Here is a 27394-nt window from a genome sequence, read left to right as displayed (position 1 = left end):
TAGAAAGTTTCTTCAGAACGACTTAAAGGATCTGTATGAAATTTGGCACAGATGAAGAACATAATCTGGAAGAACACATAGGCTAAGTACGATCTCGGAAATGTGTTCGGTTCCCATGGTGTACGCTTAATTCGCATAATTACTTTTTAACTCCGCAACAGTGCAACATCTTATTGAAATTTGTCACAGATAAAGAGCATAGTTCCGAATAACACAAAATATACTTTTAATTCGTTTTTTTTTATTAATTCTGCCCGTCAAAGTCGCGGACAAAAGCTAGTTACAAAATATAAATGTGTATATATGTGTGTATATAAATTCATTTTTAGAAAATAATATGAATATTAATATAAAACGTGACTGTTGAAAAGAACGATGTTTATATTTTACTATGGCATAAACACGCTGGAAAAATTACATTACGAAATAGTGCTTTTAAACCGATTTAAATGTAATTTAGTTACAAAAATGTTAAATGCTAGAGTATAAAGTGATCTAAAATAATAACATTTTAATTTTATTTTCATGGATAATAATAAGCAATGCATACTGTGAACCTGTACGTTGGCTACGAGGGGGATATCTGTGAGGTTGTAGGGCGGTCTGTAATCAAGAAGAGTACCCCCGTCCCTTGGCGCCTCCACCCGCCCGCCGTCAGAGCCCCTCCCGCGCCCTGCCTGAAACCCGCTGCCTGGAGGGCGATGCCTCAAAACCTTTATTGACTTTCTTTTCGCCAAAGAAATATTCCAACATTATTTTAGTTTATACAAAATGCCAATATCTGTTCAAACAAGCTGTCATGTTAAAGGTAGGATTTTTGTTTCTTCTAAAGGTATGTCGTCTTTTAGATTTTTTATATCTGAAGAACGAATTAATAACAGGTAAGCTTTTAGTAAAATCATATTTAAAAAATAATCTGGTAACGTCAGTTTCGTCCACCAGACAGGAGGACTGTCTTTTTCGCACGTATTTAAGTCTTTTTCATTGTTACCTTACGTAGCCTAAACGGCTGGACCATTCTTAACGAGAGAGATATCGTACTATTGGCATTCCTGGAATGTCGGGTTTAATGTTTTATTTTTAATTAACAACTTTGATTTAGTTTTTCTTATCAGCTATTATATATATTTCAACAATTAGATCTAAAATAGATATATATTAATAACATAGAAAATAATGACAATATACAGTCAGAATCAGGATGACATGAGAAGTAAAATTTTAACAAATAGAAGCTATAAGTTTAAAAAAAACTTGTGAGCCGTCATGGGACGCCTGGCAGATGTGAAACATCGTGTGTATACAAGTAATGTGCATAAAATATTAAATATTATAATTAAATAAATAATAATGATAATGATAATTGGCAATGGCAATGATAATGATAATGATAGTAATGATAATAATTATAATATTATAATAATAATATTGAGAAAAATGTTTAAATTAGAAAATTAATAATTATGTGGAATAATAATAATAATAGTAATAACTTATATAGAAACGGCTAAAACACTCACGTATATATATCCGGTGTCGTCACCGACTAGTTTCGAGCCCTTCGGGGGCTCTTCATCAGGGTGAGTGGGATTGGTATTATTTCGCGGACGCGACCCGTCGCTCACTGCGCGCCTGCGCTCTTAGGGCGCGTCTTGAGGGGGCGGGGGGCGCGGGGTGCGCCGGCGTCGTTGACGAGGTTGATACCAAAGCAGTGTTGGTGTTGTTATTAGCGTTTCCGGGGGCACAAAATGTACTGATTATATCCACAATATCGTCTTCAGCACTGTTGATGTTGTGTCGCGCCACGTATATCGTGCGCCGGTCTCTTGCCAACGTCAACGTGCCAAGTCTTCTTGAACCGACTGGTATTGCCAGAGACGATGGCAAGAGGCCGGACGGTATGAGTTTGATTCCATGGAAGATGGGTCGGGTGCTGGTATGGGATGCAACCTGTTCAGACACACTGGCCCCTTCCCATCTACATGGAACAATCAACAGAGCTGGTGCGGCTTGTGAAGCGGCTGAAAAAGCTAAAGCTTGCAAATACAGGGGTCTGGGCACCGAATACGAATTTGTCCCATTCGGTGTCGAGACCCTTGGTCCGTGGGGTCCTAGCGCTAGAAAGCTTTTTAAGGAAGTAGCAAAAAGGTTAGTCGACATCACAGGAGACCGAAGAGCTGGCAGCTACCTCGGACAAAGAATTAGTTTAGCTATTCAAAGGGGGAATGCTGCCAGTATCTTCGGAACCTTGCCTAAAGGGACTCCTTTTAATGATATATTTTAGCTTTTATATTATATTTAAGATAGTTGATTACATTTAATTACATGTTTACTTGTATAATTAACTATAATTAACTCATAGGTTTGAGATTTATATATATATATATATATAATATATATATATGTATAGTACTTTAGTATAGCTTGGCGACCCGTCGCCACGGCAAGCGTCGCCACGCCAACGATTCGGTTTACAAGTGATCCTATAGATGTTTCACATCAAAAAAACGTTACCTGCAAGCATTATCGTTCAGTTCCATGAATTTTATTGACAATTATATATAGATAATTACGTAGATATAATCATAGTCAACCAAAAAATCTGAAACGTACAGTGTTTTATAAAAACTAATCACAACAAAACATACAAATCACCTTACAAATGATTCTGCTGAATTTTAAAATATGAATAAAAAATGCAATAGGTTAGTCAAATTCTAACCGACGTAATTCATTTTTTTTTCAATTAATAGCAAACAAATCACTGAACGGGAACGGAGAACCGCTCTAATGAATTAGAGCTTGAAATAATCATCGACAAACACAAAATGCTGTGTAATTCCCGACATTTGTGCCAACAATCGGACTTGTAATGCACGGCTTTTGTAGAACAACAAAAGTTAACCTGTCTGCCCATCCGGCTAGACGGAAAGGGACGTATTTAGGGTTAGGGAAGCAATGACAAGCGGCCTCCCTTAAATGCACTCATTTTAAAACCAATGTTTCTGCAGTACATAAAGTGTACGTTGCAATTTCAACCTTATCTCAATATTCATAAAGTTTACATATTCCTTGACGAACTACTATATTCGCTTGACGAACAGAAGTTGGCATATGTATTGAATGCCGCATGGTGCGATGACATCCCGTACGATCATTATGTTCACTATACAGCACTATTGAGAGTAGACGTGACTTTTGCCGTCGAATAAGTTGTCAAACCAAATGTATTTTGTACAATAATAGAAAGATTGTAGGACGAAAATATATTTAAAGCAGTTTTACTAAAAATAAAACTATTCCTAAATTAAACTTTCTCCGATATAGTACAGTTGTATAGTTTTAATTTTGTTTCCTATGTCAATAACGGGGTGGATTACCTTACAAGTTTTTTTTTCAGTTAAACTCGATTAACATCTGATGTAATAAAAATAAATTAGCTGAAAATTAATTTGTCATATAAACGATTTCTTATTTAATCATGGATATGGTTTGAAAATACAACATCCATTTTTTTTTTCAAAGAGAACTAAAGGTAAACACAATGGGTTTTTCGAGAGGTGTTTCTGCAGTGGAAGCCCATGTTAAATGTTTAACGGAAGCGCTAATATTATGTCGTTCCTTTTGTTTTTATAACAATAACGTTTGTGAGAGTTTTCCCGCGACCATGTTACTCAATGGATTTGCAGATTGCTCGAGTCATCTTAACCCACATTTTTATTTGTAGCAAACCGGTACTCTTGACAAAGCGAATGCTATTTTATTAATCAACAATACCTAATTGGTTTCGAAAACTTTTTAAATGGAATCGCATAATAATTCATACTTTCCTTTCTACAATATACGTAAATATGTGTAACTCAGGGTTCTGTTTCGGTTTTCGTCCTTTAAATTAAACCAATTCAAGTACTTAAAAGTCACGTTAAATAAAATAAAATAGAATTTTTATTGAGTAAATATGGTGCATCGCTTAAGCTTATTTATGAGCGAAATTTCACTACACTATAAAGTTAATCTCGGCCTATAAAGTCGCAAATCGAGCGATTAAACGGTCTAATAGCTAATACCATTAAGTGATAAATGCACTGGGCCGAGTATGAATAATTCCACGACTCGGATACAATGTACGGCTTTCGCTAAACGGCTCCATATTTTCAAAATCCCCATAGAGCAATAATATTCAATGAGGCACATGAGATGGTAGTAATATTGGCACGGGTGAGAATGAGATGGCGAATGTCGAGGGACATCGGATAGCAAATCCTGGAGATTAGCGAGACGATAGCGACATGTGGCCTCGAAGCACTTAGCACTCCCTGTGACATCGCCGCGCGCCCGCTTCGTTTCCCTTCCCCCATACATGTACAACTTATACGACGCAATCTAAGTATTGACTAAATATATTTAAATTTATTTTTTTTATTCAATTTACAAATGAAATAAAACGAAAAATAATGTTTATTACCTATATGAATCTGTCTAGTAACTTTTGAGTAATAAAAGGGTTTTCTGATTTTTTTTTATAAGAGAAGGGGGTAAACGAGCAGTGGGAACACCGAAGAGTTCACCGTTGCCCATGGACATCTGCAATACCAGAGGAACCGCAGATGCGTTGCCGGCCTTTGAGATGGTGATAGGCTCGTTTCTTGAAGGACCCTAAATCGTAGGGGTTTGGAAGTACTACCCAGTACAAACCATTCCACAACGCTATATACGATATACCTAAGCTTGATCGATGCTGCTGAAATGATTTGAATTGTTTTTTGTTGTTTGTTCTTTTTTCTGTCGACTTAAGTGGGGTCCGGAATAGATTACAAATTCGTCTCTATAGCGTATTAAAAATCAAAAGCATTTCAATTTTATTTACGAGTGATCAATAAAATGCGGGTAATATGTAGTTACAAATACACAAGTACTCTTAAATGAAGGGTACATTTGTCATTGATTTCATTGAAAGATTGGAATAGGAACGTATATTGTTAAGGTGTCCACTTGTAGTGATATGATCTCGATTCGGGTTCTCTGAGGTCGAAGCGGGTCGTAGAGCCGGGAGCATTGGGCGGCGGTGGAGCGTGACTTCGACTATGACGCCATATGCCCATCGCATTAGACCTCGCAAGCACTGGGCACATTACACCCCTTACAGATTGATGACGAATCCTCTATGCGTATTCAAACGCATTAAGCCATGTGATCACTCACTCAAATAGCTCGGAAACTTTAAGAAGACTTGCTGTATTTGTATGTTATATACACATTACGTTCTATATAAATGCCTGGATTTTAATTAAAAAATAAATAAAAAAGCTTATAAAAATTCATCAGTTTTATTGAAACAAGTATGTAAATACTAAAAGCGTAAAAATAATTACGTAGATCCTAGGTACCAGTCTTAATACTAGTTTTCTCGTCAATCTAGGGTATTGCTCAGACTCAAAATTAAATCGTGAAACGATTGACGATTGATTGTAGATAGAAATTTCAATCGCCTTTGATGTATTTTCCTTTTGGGAGTACGCAAAGTTAACTATAAAAATAAATAACGAAAGACCAACTGAATGTTTTCCTTTCTCACCAGCGATAAAAACATAGACAGTTGAGAGCGTGTCATTCGTTTTGTAGGGTCGTTTTCACCCTTGTTATACCACCAAAACACTTGGCACAAAAAGTGTAATGGAGTTTAGTAATGACCCCTCGCGGAGAGAACCAAAATACTAACTTCAACCCGCTGGGAAAAGTTCTATTGTTTTGTTCATATTTATAAGTTCAATGGTGAAAATGAATCAAATGTTGACATATTGGTAAATTGGAACGCCGAGAATTTAAAAATAAACTTCAAAATTATTATTATACGGAGTAAGCTATTGTAAAGTCGAAAAAGTGACATGACGTGAGACACAAGCGACAGACTCATGTACACCACCTATAAGGAAAAATAAGAAGAAAAATTTAGAGCTATGGCAATTAACTTGTACCCTAATTTTAGTCTTAGCTTTGTATAAGTATTTTATGTCCATTGTAACTTTTTGTAGCAACTACAATGATGATATAATAAGTGTAACTTATTAAAGTCACTTAAGTCATCCCCTAAATAGAAAACAGTTCTGGTTAGGGAAGCCGCATATGAATCAAATGTTACACTAATACAGGCCCCGGGCTCGTCTGACCCTCGCAATTCAATTATCGCGCGGGGCTTACATTGATCTGCCGACGGGTGAAAGCGATACTTGTGAGAGATCGTTCCATTGTTTTTTCTCGCGGCCAAAAAGCTACGGGCTAATACTACGGATTTTTAGAGTGATTTAAAACAAACTGTAAATATTATATTAAATGCAATGTAGTAATATTTGTTTCAGTTTTTCCTATACCACAAAGTATTGTAAGAAAAATAAAATGTAGAACAAAAGTATACAAATTAATCTGAGAGCGTCATTATTATATTATAATTATATTAAAATACTTTAATGAATTAATGCTTTCTTGCATATATATTATATTTGCATATATTTTTGCAGATACTCTTCCATATACATGTTGGCAGAAATTATAATTTGTACTTCTTTATCCCTTGATTAACAAAGATGAGTTTCTACTAAGCTTACGAGTATTGTATTAAGCACTTGTATCTAGTAAAGTTACAGAAATAGCGCATGTATGAGAAAACTATCCTTTCACTTAATTTAATATATCTACTCTATCTTTAAGGAAACAAAGGTAAACAATTGCTTAGATACACGTTATAAATAAAATGGATAACAGGTGCGTCCGTGTTGCGAATACGAGCTCGGATCTAACGTATTGTTTACCAAATTCAATTACGAACAACCGCAAGCTGACTTCTCGCTTTGATTCAACAAACTGCTATGAATCAAGCTGGGCTACGTGTGAAAGTTCATTGTTTGCGTGTACACCAGACACTAAATTTTTCCTTCGCTCGCATTTAATCTATACATAAATCAAGCTTTCATGAGAATACGTTGGGATCTTGTCGTATTATTCAAGTAAACAATGAAAAAATGCTTTTATTTGGTGCGCAATTAATTGCGCAGTATTTTACGAGTATAATATGAAAGTGTATGTGTTAAACGATTTCTCTGAAAAGAGAGATAATTTATAATGGTTTACTTTATAAGTTGCAATTCTATTACAAAAAATACATAAAATAACGGATGTCTGCAGAGGGATTTAAACAATATCGAAGAATGAATCAAAGAATACAAGTGTGCATGACTTCACGTCGTTCACGTTCAATTAATACTCTATTTTAATTAACTCTAATTAGAGGTAATTAAGTCGGTTTATAACATAGAAGTGACCGATAACCGATACTCTTTATAACCGATATTGTATTATTCATAAAGGAGTTCTATACCATCTTATATTATTTAAATACATCACATTAAATACATTTGTATAATACATAATAAAAACATGCAAGAACACATTTATATAATCTCATAGCAATTAAACAAGAAGTCCATTACTAAGTTAAAAAAAGTTATTGACGAGTAGCGCTGACATATGGCGTAGAGTAATAACAAAACAAATCACTTATTGCGATGATGCCGTAGTAATTACCAAGTAATAAAAACAATAGGGAGTTACGAGTATGCGAAGCGAATGCGCGTTCAAAGCGTACAACGTGCAATCCCTCAGTACTAATTAAACTATAATGAATAAATACATTTTGATCTAACAAAAAATGCTAACCTTAGTGTAGCTGACTATTAGTAGAACTAAGAACTTCCATCAACAATACAATGTAGTGTTGATTGAAGACATATGAGGAAAGATCTCGACCTAATATGTAAAATCTAAAACTGTGTCAATTTTAATTATTTATCACTTCATTTCACGATTTTTTTTAATGTTCAATAAACTATTATTACTTTTAATTTAAAGTCTAATTTAAATATGTTTTATATTATTAAACAAATAGTTACTTAAACGTAAAAGTTCTTAGCAAGTAAATTAATTTAAACCGTGCAATGTTTTTAAACTTTATCTTTTTAAATTAACAATGTAACTCTTAAGAAAAAGATAAAAAAATGGAACTAGAGCTATTCTTTTAATGTTAAAGATTTACTGAGTTATCAAAAATCAAGTGAAATTAATATAAACTTTATGAATGAAATAGGTGACGTATTCCTTGTTTTGAATTTCCCCAAATAGGTGTGGCGTGCGATATTATCTCCGTGCAGGCGCCATCTGTCGGGCAGATGCTCTGACGTCACGCGAAGCCCTGCCGTAGGGCTTCGCCACGCGCCACAGCTGACCCATCCTGATTACATCGGCTCCGGAACATTATGATTTCCGATGTAACATTATGAAACTAAATACGGATGTGGTCGAATTTGTTTTCGAGGAATTGCACATTATCTTATTAATTTTGTGCACAGTTAATGCAAACGAATACTTAATGAATTTGCAAATTAATAATCTCATCAAACAGTATTTTTTTTATGAAAAACCTATGTTATCTGTTTTATATAAGTATTGTAATATGATAAAAAATAATTAAATAATTGTAAAAATGATCTCATATTTATATTTAACTAGCTTTTACCCGCGACTCCGTCCGCGCGGAATAAAAAAAATGCACACAAAAAAGTTCCTATGTCCGTCTCCTAGTTCTAAGCTACCTCCCCATCAATTTTCAGCTAAATCAGTTCGACCGTTTTTGAGTTATAAATAGTGTAACTAACACGATTTCCAATATAATATTTTATATAATTCTTCTATTATAAGATTCACATATCTTCATATATGAATATAATATACAAAACTATATTAGCTTTGGTTAAAGCCAAATGCATATGTTTGTTATTTTAGAGGTAACAAACTACTTAATTAAATTTGGGCTATTTTAAATTCAACCTAAGATTGGGGTAATAGTATCACACTCGACGTTCAAGCGTTTTATTGACAACCGTTAGTTGTCAAGAAAATGTATTAACTGCTGCACTCAGATTTAAATGGTAACTGTGGCGACCCTTAGTGTAAATTTAGTATCTACACTCAGTAACAACTATATATGTAAGTCAAATTAAATTATGATAGCTCACAAGCGCCCTCTGTCAATATCAAAAAAGTGTGACAAGATCATTGTCGTAATATAACTTTGTTTTTTATGTATTTTTTATGCCTATGTAGATTTTTCATATTTTCGGATAGATCTCATCGAGATAGCACCACAACGCCTTTCTTAGCGGTCCAAGTAAGCTTATGACAGTAAAACCTCTATTTTTTTCCACAATTTATATGCTTTATTCGGTTAAAGACCTTGAAGTTGAACAATTATTGTTAAATAACCAAATGAAAATAGCGGAACACGTTACAGCAGTGCAATTTTTTTCTGTTGCAAATAAATTATCTTGTATATTGCTTTTTGCTCCAGTGATTCAAGGTATTTGTCACTTGGCAATTTGTAACGACTTTTCTGGACAAATAATTAATTCAATTGATCGTTGTTACTTATTTTTGCAATTTTCTTTGTTGCACATTATTTGTTTAATGCTTTTGTTTCATCACTACGTGAAAATGAAAAATTACCTCATTCTTTATTTATTTCATTTACTAGCTGTCGCCCGCGACTCCGTCTGTGCGGAGTTAAAAACTTGTTAAGTAGCCTATGTGTTCTTCCAGACTATGTTATACATCCGTGCCAAATTTCATTAAGATCCATTGAGCCGTTCCGGAGATCCTTCAAACAAACATCCAACCATCCACCTAAACATGTAAACATTTGCATTTATAATATCAGTAAGATTTAAAAAAACACAGATCGTTTTTTGTTTTTGATTATTAATAATTTTTATATGGCGAGTGAGAATATAATATAATCTTACGGAGCTGTAATGTGATGGTGACTATTTCATATTGGTAAAAAGATTAAAAAAAAAAAAACAAAAAAATGGGATCCATCTGCAAGCAATTCCTTTCGATTAAAATATTTTTTATAAAAATCGGACCACCAGGGGCGGAGTTTCGCGGTAACACACATAAAAAATACAGTCGAATTGATAACCTCCTTCTTTTTGAAGTCGGCTAAAAATATTCTTACGCGTAAAGTTTTAATCAAACTATAAGTAAACATACAAATTCAGGTCATTTTAAAGTGTAAACTAAAAATGGCATTACAGTTATAATTATAAATATTGTTACAATTTACAAATATTGCATGAATATTTAGATTAGCTTTGTTAATTTCAAAAGATTTGCTTATTAGTTTTCGCTTCATTTGTTTTCATGTAAAGGCAGTTTCACATCGTCAGTGCAAAACGGCACTGGGCTTGATCAGAATGCAGGTTTGGAATATTATTAGTTGACTTACCAATAACAATAACAAATGTATTTACGAATTAATCGTAACTTACAATAATATTTTTGGTTTGTTAACATATCCTTGAAACTCAAGCATTGATATTAAAAAAGGATATCTTTTGTAAAACTGTTTTCAATTCTGATCGTAAATTAGTAAATTAATTTTCAATATCAAAATTTTATTTGTTAAAATTTTTGTGATCCCCGCACATCTAGCTCAGTTAAACTAAGAATATTATTTATTTTTATGGGATTATAACGACTCTTTTGCCCACTGTCACGTTATACTATTTACTTTGTTCATATCTTAACTATTTACTTTAACTTTGTTTCTAAATGAAGTAAAAAAATGTATGTACAATCAACAAAAAATAAATGACTTTCTAGAACATTAGAATGAAGATAAGAGTTACAATTCACACGAATGACTAATCTCTTAATAACAAAAATAAGATAAAAAACTACTCTAGTTATATCCAGATGTACGACAGAAACGTTAAAAACACGAGAAATATTCAACCACACAACACCACAAAAACATACATCACTTACAACAGTTTGAAAAAATATTAAGATAATGTACTAGTGGCTATTTTTTTGTTTGTCGGTTGTATTTCTTTATTTCAGCCTTTTTACGGTCATCAAAGCTTTAGGTGTTTTGTCTCTTGATATGATTACATGAACTAGACATACGTTTTTTTTTTTTTTTTTTTTTTATAAGAGAAGGGGGCAAACGAGCAGCGGGAACATACGTAACAATAACCTTAGTGTCACCAAAAGTATTACAAGGGCACAATCATTTTATTATGTTTCTAAATAACCATTGTTATGGTGGACATATGTATGTATTCGTATGTACATAGATTTATACCTATATTATCACGGTAAACCTATACATAGAATTCAAACCATGTAAACTTGATAACATTATAATACACAATGTTTATTGCATATGCCACATTAAATGCTGTCTAAATAAATCATTTCAGAATTAAACTTATTTGATGTCTGTTTTGTCAAAGATTTTAACAGTGGTCTTAAGAACCAACGAGTAGTAAAGTTCGTGTAAGGTGTTTCCTAATAAGGATAATATGGGGAAGGGTATTGTACTCGTTGTAGGATAGGATATACTAAAAGGGGTAATACCCTCTTTCTGTACGTTGCCTCCTCTGTTAATTTAGATTATGAAGCGTATCTACGATTTGTTGCATGCATATGGGCAGCAGTCGTTTTTTTAGCAAAATCAGGTGGCCGCTTGTTTGCCACGTTTTACAATTAAAAAAAAATAATGACGTCCATTTTTTCATTCGACTCAGGCAATGATATGCGTACAATGCGTATCGTATTCCCCTTGTTGTTTAAAGTTAATAAATGTTTGCCAATATACTTAACGTGAAAATTAAATGATACGGCTTTATTAAGGCCGATATACACGGATTGCTTCAAGCAGTCGTTATCGACAGGCCGGCGATCAATGTTGGGAGATCAGCGGTTGATTTCACAGTACACGAACCGCAGCTTGCAGTCGCCGCTAAAAGTGCTGTCAGACGCACATCCGTGAATCTCATCCAATAATGACCATTATCATTGGAAATTGTTAATATTTGGTGAGTGAGTATTTGTGAGGGCAATATGAGTTGTATTTGTTTCTTCCCTCTTTTTGTGTATTTATTGTTAACCTATAATTATCATACAGTAGCAAATTTAATACAAAGTTACAAGAAACATATCAATATGTTTTCGAAACACATCAATACCGATTTTAATACTAATCTATTTCTTATTCTTAATTACATAGTAGTGAAATTATATTACATTTACCTCGCTACTTTGTAATAATTAAAATAATATTGGTTAATAATTAATTTTAAAATTAGTTTTTTTTAATGTCGGATAGTCGCGTCCATTGCAGGCTTATGATTCATGGAGGTTAACAATTAACCTAGGAATACGACAGGATGTCATTCTTGATTTAATTCCTAATATATGTAACATTTGATATTAAACAATTCAAAGCAAAATTTCACATATTCGATAATAATATAAATTAACTAAAAATCATGCTGAAACATAAAATAAGATTTGAAAAATACCGGAACGAACTTTTGTTGGTTTACTTTTTTAGCCGACTTCAAAAAGGAAGAGGTTATGAATTCGGCTGTATTTTTTATTAGTAATCAAAAGAGGATAAAGCAACATAATACTATATTAAATAACAATATTTTAAAAGCAACATCCATCAAAATCTTTGTCCAACAGTGGACATGAACAGGTTGATAATAAATATCATCCTTCTAAATCATGATGCGATAACGTTACTGTAACTAGAGTCTCTAACTTCCATTGAAATGCGTCAGAGTATGGCTTTTTTCATCTAATTTAATTAAGCAGTACTTTGCTTGCTTCGGATCTAAATGGAAGCCTTTTAACTGACATCTAAATAATTTAACTCTGATTACTTAATTAATATTCAGGTCTTTAACCACAAAATCTTTTTCATAAAACTAAACATAATAGTAAAATTTATTGTCATAAAACTGTGCCACTGAACTGTATCTTATAAATTAAAACCAGACCTTGATTTTACTTCAATCATAAAACAAATTAACTATCGTAAAAATTAAACAAAATGAAAGGTAACAATTATTTCTGTAAAAGTTTAATTCACAAACCTTATATCCTTGAGAATGGAGTCAAAGCACACAAAGGATTCAACTATCCACTACTATATTCTTGTCTAATCTTTTAGTATATCCTAATATAAAACATGATGCTTTCTCAGATATTTAACATATACCTATCTCAATAGACAGGACATTACGAACCGAAGCGTATGTTCATATACAATACTGCTAGAGTTTCGTTTGTTCAGGTTGACACTTGAGATAGATAGTGGTACTAACGATTTTGCATGAAATATTCAAAGATAAAGGATGTTCGCTCTATATCTAGTAGTATTATATGTTAATCTCTTTGAGTTTTTTTTTCAGCTAATCTCAAGAATTATTTACTAGTTTAACATGATGACTAAATGTCTATTTCCAATACACTGCTAATCGCGGGTCTGTAGACATAATTTTGTAGAGCAGTTGCGGTCTTTCCAGTGGAAATAGGCACTTAAACCTCTGACTTTGCTTCATTCTTTTGCATCATTCGTTTCTTTGTTAATGAAATTAATTCTACTATAGAAGCATGAAATTTTAGTAATTTGTAAAGATGGAAATAATAAAGAAATTTAAACAAAGGCGCGCAATTTAACTAATGTATTATGCATTTTGGTTGTGTTTTTAAATTAATAAAAGAACAAGATATTTTTTTGTCTGGAAACTTTAAAATATCGTGCATCTATTACGAATAAATGCACTTCTTACGGTGACTGGCAGAAAATGATAATTGACTCCAAATACTCATATCCTATTTTAATGTAATTAACTAATATGAAAATCATGATTACAATGTATTTATTATCTTAATACTGATAAGGAAAACTTCTCCATTAATCTAGACTTTAGTTACGCTTATTTTTTAGTTTATACAATAAAAACAACCAGGAAGTAAACGTATTTCATACAATTAGTATGTTTTGGTTCAAAGGCTACGTTGATAAATAGGTCTGAGGTATTTACGTGCAAAATACAATTGTAAGTTGAGAAATGACGCATAGCAATACTTGGCAAATAATGAATTCAGTTCAAAACCGATATTTCTCACCGTTGCATCAACACGGACAATTTATCAGTTTAGATATTGTAAACAGCAGTTTTTTATGTGAATTATATTACTTGAGTATATTTTTGGTCTTTGAGTAATACATATTTTTTTTCCTATTTAAACTATAATAATAACTATTCGATAACGTTATTGGATATTCTGCGCTAGTTAAATATAAAAATTGAAACAAATTCATCGTTAATTGATTGACATAATGGCGGGAGCAATGGGAAAGTAGTCAATATTCAGAAGCAAGTTTTGCGTGGGCGCAACGAGCATGACTAAATGCGTTGTCGCGCGGCGAGCATGCGTGCGGGCTTCGGTTACAGCTACCGGAGCTCGAGGCTTCGACACGGTGACGTCACGCCCGAGCCTTTCTTAATGTACCCTCATTAATGAACGAAACCCTGTTCGAGACGAAACAATGTGCACATTCACTCGACACGAAATTCGACTCGTAATCACACATTAAAAGTCATTATTTCTTGTTTTGTACGACTCCTTATTAAGCACTGAATTTATAAGCTACAGTAAATGTAACTACTCCACATATTTTTTTATCCCATAATAGCTTTAATGTTCAATTAGCACAGCTAAGACAAGTTCTTATCTACTAACCTAATCTTTGGTTAATTTATGATTTCTTAAAAACAAGTACTTAGATTTAAAAATTGTTCATAGTTACACAAAATTTTTAATCGACTAATCATAACAACTTATAAGGCAAATAGAGCGGGTACGCTTATTAAAAATATTTGTTTGGTAAACACACCGCCCCTTTTCGTGGATACCCTCAGAGACTTGGGGCTTGTAGTGGTTGGCAAATAAAAGTAGATCAAAGAGTCGAGCAGGCACTTCAGCAAGTAAAACGTTTCAGATTCTTCTCATAGAGATGGTTAGACTTCTAAATTGTGTATAAACTTCAGTCATAAATGTTTGCATTTACTTAGCGTCTGCCTTCACTTAGGCATAATAAAAGAACTTCTGTTTCACCATCAACGTATCTTCTATCTACCGGTACCAGCAGTATTTTTGTTCTTTTTTTTAATTATAAACAGGTTTCTTGTTTTTGGACGTTTGATTTTTTTTTAATAAACTTTAAAAGTTTTCCCACAATTTACTAAATTGTCAGTACTAAAAGAATTCCTATTATGTCAAGCGTCCTTTATAGTCATCGATTCATCAAAATTTCTTTGTTTTAAGCAAAGCTAAAAACATGGATTGAACGTAAGAAAAAAGGCCTGTAAGAATAAATATTGATGATTTGTTGATCTTTATAAATCAGAAAGAAATTATAGCTAAACCGTACAAAGTTTCTCCAGGCTATTTTATGTTTACCATGGCCTGGTTAACGCTGTTTACTCAATATATAACACGGTTATTGACACAGCGGGATCATTAATACAGACGAAGAACCCACTTATTAATTTTAATAAGTAGGGTGACTCGCTTTTTGGAGGGGCGACGACACTACGCAAAGTTTGTTTTATTAGTTTTGATTTTATGCCTGGTACTTTATTTGTGCGTTATAGAATATTTTAAGTACTAGAAAACCTTCTTTAATTTATTATTAGTTTTTAATAGAAATTTATACGTTAAAATAACTTGGTTACTAAAAGAAAACCTTGTTACTTAGTCATTTTATGTCCAACGCCTGTAGATTTTGATGTAGCAATTATAATTACAAACAACTTACATATTACGAAAAAATAAATGCTCTATATAGTATCATTGCGTGATTACTGTAGTAAAAAAATTACATTCGTAGAGACGCCTGGCCCTGTTTAGTCACCGTATTATTGGAAGTTAACGAACCCCTAGCACTAGATGCCATAAAACTGTCTGTATCGTAGGCGCGCGCCGCCCGCTGCGCATCTCTAAATTGCATTTTAATCTAATTATCAGATGATATAATTTTTCGGTTCTCTTATAATCAAATAATACAGTCGTTATCAAATTACAACGCCGTTTGTTTCGGGGACAGGCGGGTGACACGTCTCTGTTTTTTGTTTTTAATTTAAGCTGAATTTTAAACTTAATCAGAGTAGACGGTGAACAGGAATATCGAAAAATCCATTTTATCAACTCCAAAGATTTTTTATATTGAATAAGCCAATGCTTTACCGCGATCCTACCTGATGTTAAGTGATGATGTGGTCGGCAGATAGGTGGTTACTTAATGTCCATCTTCAAATTAGTTTTATGACACCATACAATATTATTGATGATCCTGACAGCTTTATGTTAAAATTCTGTTCAATAATAAAAACATTCTAAAAAGATTTTCATCGAAATGTATTTTAATTATATTTATATTACTAATAAACGTTCAAGATCATTTCTAGTTATAGTGAATGGTAATTGTTATTATTTATTGTCCCTTTACGCTTAATATTCCTATCAAGTTATAACTCAACTAGATAATATAACTTTACTTATAATTCTGAATATTGTGGCAAGTCTACTGTAATATTTTAAACCAAGAATTGTTTTCCATTTAATTGAAGCTCTATTCAGGTTGCCGAAATCGTTTGAAAAGAACTGCCACGGATTTTTGCAGTTAATACCTACTTGTGTGTAGTTAATGTCTAGTAAATATAACAACGAGATTGAAACAAGAAAGTTTCAATAAATAACTTTGCGAGGAAAAGGATATAAAGATAGTGATCACTAAAGCATACATAGAAAAGCTTATTTCCCTAGTTCGTACCCGTTGAAAGATTAAACAAAAATTGCAAGAAGACAAGAATTGAAACTGAAACATATGAGCAAATTAATTCCCATCAAATTAGAAGAAGCGAAGAATGCTCACCTAAAACTTCGCTATATTTTCCTACGCTTGATAATAATGATGATAGGCAGTTGCTATTGTATGATACTTATCCTTAAACAAAATCAATGTAATAACAGTTCACTAGTACTACAAAAGGAATGTACTTTAAGCAGATGATAAAATATTATTGTTACATATATTTGTATGTTATTAGTGAGGGCGCCTCAATACATCGCTAGTTTCCCATGGAAACGTAATACCGGAGGCCGACGCCGCGGCACGCGCCCGCCGACGTCTGAGGGAAAATCAAAAGGAATGCGACAAATACAAATGCTGTTAAACATGAATATTTGTGTGCATTTTGTTGATATGAATCTATACTGAATCACTATTGTTCATCATTTTAATGATAAACTGTAAGAGAGTTATACATAGTTAGGTAAGGGGTTTAGTGTGTCGGGGTACGATCTGGAGTTATAGAATAAAAATTTAACTATGCAATATTATTTTTTGATTTCAGTTTACATGTACACTAACATGTAAAATAGCGATTTGGTGAGAGTTAAATTTGTTAAGTATAAAAATACTTAAGTTAATAATTAAATAACATGATAAAATCTGTAAAGTTGAAACGATTTAATTAATTTTCTTAATTATTTTTTAATTCCATATACTATACTTATACAAGCTACGTAGTATACTATATATATTGACTACTTCTGTAGTCACACTGTTTTCTACTTTAAAACTCAGCGATCTCAAAGCACTTATTGATTCCGAGCGACTACACGGCTGTCAGACTCCATCATTATCAAGTATCAAGTAGTGGAAGGAGTGAAGCGCTAGCAGTGCGCATCAACCCTCAATTACGGACCGGCGCCCGCGCACGCGCCATCACCCGGGGGAGACCGCACGCGACTGCCGCTACCCGCAACAATTACGTACTGAATCGGGACTGCACTACACTAACTTTTTTTATTTAATTTGCGACAAGTTCTATTGTGAGGCTAGTGATCAATTGTTAAATAAATGTTTTATCGAATGGTGATTTATTCATAAAAATAATTATGATGCTTACAATTGTTCCGATATTACTAATTATTAATTGTGGTGTAAACGTACAAACGTTTTAGGAGCTACATGCTGTATTAAAAATGAGTTAAAAAGTTAAATTCGGTTCTACTGATTTATTTATTTAGTTGTTAATCTAATGCTTTGAAATTTATCGCAATCATGATTGTCTTTGGGGTACCGAAAATGAAATTTATAAGAACGTTCATTAATGCCGCACTAGCAAAAGCCAATAGAGTTAATGGTTTAGGACCTTAAGAAATAAGAAACGAAATAAAAAAAAATAAGATAAATTATTATTAATAGAATTGCTTATGGAATAATTGCAAGTGCGGTTTATACCCAGGAAATTTTTTGTTTGAAAGAGTTATAACAGATAAAGATCATTTATTGCTTCAATAAAGGCATGACTTTACATATCGAAATATAATATGACAACTTTTATATAATTAAGAAAAGTGATTTAGCCATAATCCGATATGGATACAAAATAAAACTGTAAACTGTAAGGTACAAAATATCGAAATTAGTATATATTGAATGTTGTTTAGATGTTATTTACAATATAAACATTAAATAATCACGTACACTGGCGTAACGAATGTTTTGTTTTGCTTTATATCGTGTTCACTTTGTTTCTGGACGTCGTTGATCCCGATGAGGGAGAGGGGGGGGGGTCAGAGTGACGTCGGCAGTGATTTATGCCCTCGTAAAGTTGCACACGCGGCTGCCCTCGCGTTCACTTGTATAATTTATTGTACGCGTACAAGTCACGCTTTAGACGATACAGGATTGTTAGATATGCTAGTAACGATGCGAAAGTACCAATAGTGAAACACACCTGGACTTCAGTGTTGCAACATTCAATATTTATTATTCAGAAAAAATCAAATGAATAGGTAATGCACTTAAGTGTACTATGTATTTAAATAGAATTAAGGGTTGATTCTTATCTAATATTGAATTGTGATGTATAGACGTCATTACTTGGTCACAATTCCAATATCAACAAAAATTGTGAGCTTTAAAAATTTCTAATAAGAGTTTTCAGCGTTTTCAGTTGACTAACGAATGTTATCATTTCATCAAAGTTCTACTTCATAGCGCTCTGTAAATGTATTAAATGTTTTTTTCTGTAATTAATAACTTACCTACCTTACATGTGTGAATGTAATAAATACAAAATTATGTTTGCTATTAAAAAACAACGTATTAGTTAAATTGAAACTAAGTTAATTAGAAGGAAAGACATAAACGGGTCTTCTGTAATATCAAATCAAAAATTAATATATCCACTTTGCTTAGACTTGTAGTTTGTTTCTGCTTCATAATCTCTATTTGTGGTAGTTATTCTTGTGGTATCTCAGCATTGGTGGAAAAAATATTTTTTTTTGTTTTTAAATTTTAAAAATAAAAAATCAGCACGTCAAACACTAAGCTTTTAGTTTATCCTAAGGAGTTTGGTTTATCCAAATGTTAGCGTCGTTGAAATACTTAAAAAAAAAAAAAACTTTTACCCTATTAATATGTACCGGTTGTTAAAATTAAGCCTAAGAAATAAGATTAAAGTAAGCTTATCAGAAAAAAAGTTTTGTTTGAGATTGAGTTTAGTTTTGTTTTAAATATGTAGTTTAACGATACTAAAGCTCATTTGTAATCGCGCTTTGTAATTGATTAAAATGTTCAATACAATTGCAAATATTAAGAAGTTCTATAATTGTTATATTTTGTTAATAATCATGCGATTATTTAATCCCGATTAAAAAAAACACAGCTTTCAACTCTACTGATGAAATACGAAAGCCTCTTAAATGCGTCTACGTTGAAATTACAAAAAAGCGTACCGCCACGAAGCACTTGAGCTATGTAAAGCGTTCGATACAGAAGGCCGGATTCGCGATCGATTAATGGGAGGGCCGGGATCGTTGTATTGGTTGGTGGGCGTGATGGTCGTTATCAGGGAAGACATATCAGCCAATGGCGGCGAGCTGGTGATAAGGGTTGGGGTGTCGGGCCGGGGCGGCGGCGGGCGGCGGGCGGCAGTGCGGCTGACGGCGCGGCGCGGGGCGGTCGCAATGCTCGCTATGATGTACCCCGGAGACGAAGACCTCGACATGCGTGTACCGCCGATACAACTGGAACATTTGCCAGAAGTGTTCCTTTGTACGTAAATTTTGATATTAGTGATTGTGATATTTCTGTGCGTATGGTCCCTTATGACTAATGTGTTTTTCAATTTGCGATACATCACCCGATATGTATTAATAATTAAGTAGATTTTGATAATTAAAAAACAATAACAAAACATATATTTTATTCAACGTTTGTTTCAGTGTGGAAGGAATGTCTTAAGATAGCGTAATATGAGATTATCTTCCAAATATGAGTAGCCGTGTTAGCACAGGGTGTTAGGATGTGATTAGAGTCTTCCAAACATGAACATTACAAACACCTATCCGTTACCGACGACCATGTTTACGAATGTGTATTAGATGTAGAACCTAACCTGTGCCATATATAAATCTTTGTCTACCCCAAATTCGCCTACGAAAATCCATTCAGATTACTGACTCGGTGTGCACTCGTATTTCATAACAACAGAAAAATGTGCAACTTCCAGTTATAGTTAGAGTGTAGTTAATAGATTTTTAATTCTCCGCGACACCGGGCTAATAAAAAATTCCTACGCAGTGTCGTGTTGATAACTTACTAGATAAAATAAAATCTATCCGGTGCCGACGCTAGTGTCTTGTACTGCTTGTATTTATAAATGACTAGATAAAAAGACCTAGTAGAAAAAACATGTGCTATTGCATCTTGCGTGTCTCCCTACATAAAAATCTAACATAAAAGACTTAGCTCTTAGTTGTTTAGTGTTTGATGTTGCGTGTATTGTGCAGCCAGCATCCCGAAGTGCGGCGGCTGCCACGAGATGATCGTGGACCGTTACGTGCTGAAGGTGTCAGAACGCACGTGGCACGCGGGTTGTCTGCGCTGCGCCGAATGCCGCGCCATGCTCTCCGGCAAGTGCTTTGCTAGGAACAACCAGCTTTACTGCACCGATGACTTCTTCAAGTAAGTCTCTTTACATACTACAATGCCTAATTCCTAAGTGAATAGTGCGATACGCAAGGAGTGAATCACATTCCAGAAATTTTGTGAAATTTATTAATTTTGTTGGTATGTGAAAGTATGATTTTTGATGATGTTAATTGAACTTTATTACTATCTCATAAAATATTTTAGTCGGATATAAACATATAAAAACGTTATTTGCTGATCGGATATACAATTCTATCACCATCTTTCCTTAGCATGTTAAAGGTAATCGTTCCAAATGACATTCATTTTTATTTATCAATTCAACATGTCAGAACCACCAAAGCCTTTTCCAATTTTGATCATAAAGTTCTTTTTCAGACCACACTTATTTTTTACACATAGCTTTACCTCAACTCAAAAGACTTTAATGTGTGGTACAAAGACAATATCACGTTGATAATGTTGTTGTTGTTGCGGCCGCTGTCCCAGGCGCTTCGGCACGAAGTGCGCGGGCTGCGGGCAGGGCATCCCGCCCACGCAGGTGGTGAGACGCGCGCAGGCACATGTCTACCATCTGCGATGCTTCGCCTGCGCCGCCTGCGCCCGCACGCTCAACACTGGTGATGAGTTTTACCTCATGGAGGACGGCAAGCTTGTCTGTAAGCCTGACTACGAAGCTGCTAGGGCTAAAGGTATGTGTAGCATTTATAACTCTTTATATTTTTACAAAGTGGAAAACAATCCATCATATTTACCAAATATTAAGTACTTACGATAAAATATAAGCACGAGCAGATGAGTTGAAGATGAAACTTTATTGTAGAACATAGAAAAGAACGGAGATATTTTGAGCGAATGAGAAATATTGATATTCTTCATAGAGGTTATTAAAATTTTACTGTGCAAATATTTTACGAAACATTTTTTATTGGTTTAGGTGAATAGACACGACAAAGTGATTGCCCTAAATAATAATCAATACATGGATAGTTAATCTTGACTCCTTATAACCCTATGACAATATACAAAAGGAGGCGAGGGTTCGCTGGATGGTGATGCGGCGAGCAAGAGGCCGCGCACCACCATCACTGCCAAGCAGCTGGAGACGCTGAAAAGCGCGTACAGCAGCAGTCCGAAGCCGGCGCGACACGTGCGCGAGCAGCTCGCTCAGGACACCGGCCTTGACATGCGCGTAGTGCAAGTCTGGTTCCAGAACAGGTAAGCCCCTATAGACACATTTCCACTAGCAATATGTTGTCAAGTTTCATCAAGTTATCGTTAAATTTACGTACTGTGTGAGGATGAGGTATCCTTTTTTTTTTTTTTTTTTTAAAGTCAGGAAATGCGTTTACGCACGCCTACGCCGGGCTGTGCAATGGCGTAGGGAGTGTGGGACTCGCCGGTCACAGAAGGTGGCCGGAATACCCACTAAAACCTGACTGCCCTCTAACGCATTATGGCGGGCGCCACGGGAACGCTTTAGCTTTCTTCCGTGGCCCCGCCTGGGGATGAGGTATCCTAGCTAGGTAACTAGTTGGTTCTTGTGTCGTTACGGTGACAATATTTTGATTACTGCGTTAACTATTTTCATCGCTAAATGTAATATTTTATACTAGCTTTTACCCGCGACTCCGTCCGCGTTGAATAAAAATAAATAGAAAACGGGGTAAAAATTATCCTATGTCCATTTCCTGGTTCTAAACTACCTACCCACCAATTTTCAGTCAAATCGATTCAGCCGTTCTTGAGTTATAAATGGTGTAACTAACACAACTTCCTTTTATATATATAGATTTCGACAATCCAGGAAAATCCGAAAAGAGCTTTTCACCTGTCATTGCTTTTTGATTTTCTGTAAACCTTAGATGGTTGTCCCCCTACGCCCTAAATATCCAACGAAACAACGTATAACATAATCGAATATCTCAAATTCCTGTCAGGTCATACTAAAAAAAACATACTATATATCTTTTTAGTATGACTTTCTTACGATGAAGGAAAATATCGTAATGCCACCTGCTCATATCTACGAAAAAATTCAAAGATATGTGTGTAGTCAACCAACGCTGTCCCAGTGTGAAGGACGTGAGCTGACGACACAAACAACTGTTTCTTGAAAAGAAAATACTGATGGCTTTACTTTCTAGGTTTAAGACTTTCGTTAAGTGACTTTTCAGATGCCTAAATGTTTTACGGAAATCCGATACACTTCATGCCCTTGCATTTGACCATTTAAAATGAATAAACCGAGATATTCGTATCGTAATCAATTTTGCACGCGCGTTTCCACCGGGCATGTGTGTTGGGGCAGTTGATTTTGAAATGGTTGCTGATTTAACAAGACGTAAACATAGATTAACAGTTTACGAGCGTCTCTAGCTGAACGTTTAAATGGCACAAAAATTAATTGGAATTATTAATGGAACAATAAAATTCACGCGACTTCACACAAATTTTTGAAACTCAATGAACTATTACTTATTTTTTTTAAATACCTAAAAGTTAATCGCCATGAAAAATAATCATAGATTCAGAAAAAAATAAAGACGCAGGTGTAGACTAAATGTAGACTTTATTGTAACTAAGTAAAAAGCATGGGACCTGACAAAAGATATATGAACTGGGGAATATAATGAACCGATCAATAGCAATTCGCGAATAGAATGGGACATATTGGATATTGTGCCGAGACCTTGCTATTCGGTATCGACAACCTTGATACATGAAAATCGAACTTGTAGTATTGTTGCAGTAAGCATTGTAACATCACTAGTGCATTGTCCCATCTTCGTACTTTGATTATAAAGAAACGGACTGGGCAATCAGCCGCCGTTGTGCAAATGAATTCAGCCATTTTTTGCCGGCGGTAAAGATGACAATCACACAATTAATATTCTTACGTTTTCGTCTCACATTCAGGAAGCCAAAAGTTACACACTCACACCTAAAGACCAAACGAGGGTACAAGAGAACAACAAAGTTAATAGACCGGATGGACAAAAGACAAACTAAAAAATACTTTCTCATTAGTCAATGTCACAAAATCTTTTTACCGTAGATGCCTCATATTTTTTATTTTCTGTCATTTCTTATGCCTGTATAGGCTTTACATATTTTCTGACAGGACTAACAGCGGCAACAGCACCTCGCTTACCGCCCCAGAAAAAATCGTCGCACTGTGGAGTCTATTGTTCGTTTTTATTTGGCAGAAGGGAATGCGACGCTTGACAGGTCCTGTCGTTAAAAGGCAAATACTGGGAATATCGATATTTGCCGCACGGTACAGACGCGTAACGATGTTTTGTCGCGCGCGATCGGGCGCGGTCACGGTGCGCGTCACGCTCTGCTCTTTGGCCTCGCCTCGTAAACCTAGCTCCGTTATCACAACGCTCGACTTCTATACTTTATGTATTACAAGTACACGTCACTTGTACTCGTGGATTTGCATTTTGTATATGAATAGAAGCAATATGGTTTCGATTTGTGGTATACTTTTAATATAATGCTTTACACAACTTCATGAAAATGAAGGGCAATTTTTACAGCAGTTGTACTTTATGTTCGATAGAGTTGCTGTAGAAATCTTATAAAAATTTTGTCGATGCCTCCAGGAAAGAAGTCTGCCTTTATACTTCTTCTGCAAGTAGATTATGTATAAATGCGAGATAATAATTAATTCTTAATACGTCTAAGAATTCCCGTGGTGTAATTGGGAAACACATCACTCCGCCTCGGAGTACTTTGGCACAATTTAACTGGTATTCCACAAATAGGCCGCTAACGTAACTACCGATTATTGGTGATGTTGTGAAATAATCTTATTAGGTACTTAAATATGTTGTTGTGGGTGAACGTTTTTTTATTTGGTTCATCAACAAAAGTACACGTGTTACATCAGTTTTAGACACTATTACGAAAGGTTTCAGGCAACATGTTATTTCACTTACAGTTAAACACAACTTATGTAAAGTATCGGTGCGTAAATAATCAAATAATAAAACAAAAGACTATCTATGTAGGTAAGCAATTTAACAAACAATATTAAAGATCAGAGTTAATTTAAATTAAGTATAGTTAGTAAAACTATTATTAAATGAAACTACAATTAAAAACGCGTACAACGTAATTTAGCTAAACAAAACAAAATAAAAACTTTACTAGGATTCAATACGCCGACGATTTTTGATATAAACATTGATAGACAATCATGGAAAATATCGACATAATGTTGCCAGCAATAAAAAAAACTGATATTTCACAAAAATAGAAATCATTTTTGTTTACGCAATGAACACGTAGGTATACGTAACTCGCTGCACACACAGGAAACTTACGGATTAATGATACAATGGTAGTCCAATAATCCAGGGTGGGCATATCGCGGCACGCGCTCTGTCCCCGCGGACAGGGCGGAGGCACTTTAATTAATCAAGCCCTTTGTTGCTACCCCCCTCTCCACCACCACGCTCATTGCCCCGCACCCTGTCGACACTCTAATAACCTACCACGCAAATCATTCCCATACGACCTGTTTTGTTTGTTTAACATATTCACTTTAATCCTAAACTAGCAGACCGTGAAAATGATATTGTTACCAAAGTTATCCCTGTGGCCTAAAATACTAGATAAATTAGGGATTTCTATATTATACATAATACTTAAATACTTAATTTCGTATTCACCACAATAGAACATGTCACACCATAAAAGACATCGATCAACTGAATGACTATTCTATCAGGTCACCAAAAATTATTTGCTGATTAGACTTTGCTTCATTTAATTTAGTAAAAATTGTATCTCTCTAATATAATTTGACGATTCTCAGACGAGCTAAGGAAAAGCGATTGAAAAAGGATGCGGGACGGACGCGGTGGTCACAATACTTCCGCTCCATGAAGAGCTCGGGCGGCGGCTCACCGAGACATGATCGCCTGCTTGATAAGGACGAGCTTAAAATCGACCTAGATTCCTTCAGCCATCATGGTATGTAGTATCTATTTCTTATTATTTTGTGAACGTTTAGCTTGTTAGTTACTTAGGTCCTAATCCTAGGTTCATTTATGACATTTTTCAAACGAGTAAATATGTCTATCGTGTTTACCACTAAGTATGTGATTTGGAATTAGGTAGTTGTAGTTAGTGAAAAAGTCCCTGTGAAAAATGTTTTAGCAAAAAAATGTTTTCAAAAGCAATATTGATCTATGTGCTGTGTAATACAATATATTTATGTGTGTATTTTAAAGTACCTAGTTTAGATAAGTAAAAAAAATATTTCAGGCAATATTGCAGCTTATGGTAATCCACCTATAATAAGTAATCACTTAACACCAAATTGCCGCAACAAATTTAATCCTTTTTGACTTAAGCTGTACGATACAAGATTTGCTATATTTAGGGATAAGTAATGAAAATTTCAATAGTTTTCGTAGGAGAATCTTGGTATTGCCATTATTTACGAGTTACGACAGTCGTTGTTTATGTTTTACACAATCAGGTTTATATTTGATTACTAATTTATAAAAATACAATACGGTTGCAGACCTAAGCAACGACAGCTACAGCACGGTGGCGCTAGGCGGCGAAGAGGGCTCGCCGGCGGGCGGCGGCGCTGCCGGCACAGTCGCGCGCTTCGGAGCCGGCGCCACACCGCCCTATCTTCGCGCGCATTCGCCGCCCCACGCACACTACCACTACCCCCCAGACCATCTCGTCTACACCAATATAGGTACCGTTTTTAATTATCTGCGGTTGTGAGTAATATGCCATATGCCTAATACAGTCGCGACCTTGTCAGAAACAAGAAGACTACTCCGACTACGTACTTCTCCTCTTAGCTTACAATCTTTTGTGTGACTTGGCCTGGACAAACATCTCTTTCTTCAGTTCGGTTAATTCAGTTCCTTAAACCCTAAATAATACGTTGAATCTGCAGGTCAAGCGATGAGCGGTGCTGGAATTGGAGGCGCTGGAGGAACATCGGACATGAGCAGCTCGTCGTCTCCGGCGGCCGGCGGGTACCCAGACTTCCCCCCATCGCCGGACTCGTGGCTAGGAGAGCCCCACCACTACTCGCCACGGGGCTTCCCCTAGCGGCGGCCACCGCCGGCGCACGCGCTTCCCGCGCACCCGCCGCCGCCCGCTCTCCCTTCACAGCCCCTCGAGCTAGTTGTCAAACGTGAACTCTAATAATCTAAAACAGTGATATAATGGTGACAAGATAATATGTTCAAATCAATTCTCGAGAACTAAAAGGGCAGACTTTTTGATCGAATAGTGAGTGAAATTTGTTGCATAAAAAACAATATGGTAAAAGTTGCTAAAGCAAATGTTTATTTGCTTTAGCAAATCTGTTACGCTAGAACTTCGGATCGTCGTAAATTCCATAAGATCTGAGAAAGGTAAGAAACTATCCAAATGGAAATATCAAAACATAGGAACCATTTTCCTATTCCAATAAAATGACAAATATAC

The 27394-nt window shown here is 34.9% G+C and overlaps 1 protein-coding gene across 2 annotated transcripts in view; it reads left to right on the top strand.

The window, feature by feature from the left end:
• The window catches only part of LOC106712143 (LIM/homeobox protein Lhx3), a 32871-nt gene extending 5608 nt beyond the window's left edge, over positions 1–27263 (top strand). Inside the window, exons 1-7 of one of the 2 annotated variants that reach the window (XM_045678364.1) lie at positions 19937–20041; positions 20779–20953; positions 21410–21612; positions 21952–22138; positions 25749–25906; positions 26463–26648; positions 26856–27263. In XM_045678364.1, the coding sequence (XP_045534320.1) occupies positions 19954–20041; positions 20779–20953; positions 21410–21612; positions 21952–22138; positions 25749–25906; positions 26463–26648; positions 26856–27013 (1155 nt within the window). In that variant the 5' untranslated portion in view covers positions 19937–19953 and the 3' untranslated portion in view covers positions 27014–27263. Of the gene's footprint in view, positions 1–19936; positions 20042–20778; positions 20954–21409; positions 21613–21951; positions 22139–25748; positions 25907–26462; positions 26649–26855 lie in introns of those variants that run through there. The other variant, XM_045678361.1, reaches the window with a different exon arrangement.
• Positions 27264–27394: the final 131 nt, after the last annotated feature.

The sequence above is a fragment of the Papilio machaon genome, chromosome 1, assembly GCF_912999745.1.
Source record: "Papilio machaon chromosome 1, ilPapMach1.1, whole genome shotgun sequence".
Lineage (NCBI taxonomy): Eukaryota > Metazoa > Arthropoda > Insecta > Lepidoptera > Papilionidae > Papilio > Papilio machaon.
This window is presented reverse-complemented; position numbering and strand designations above follow the sequence as displayed.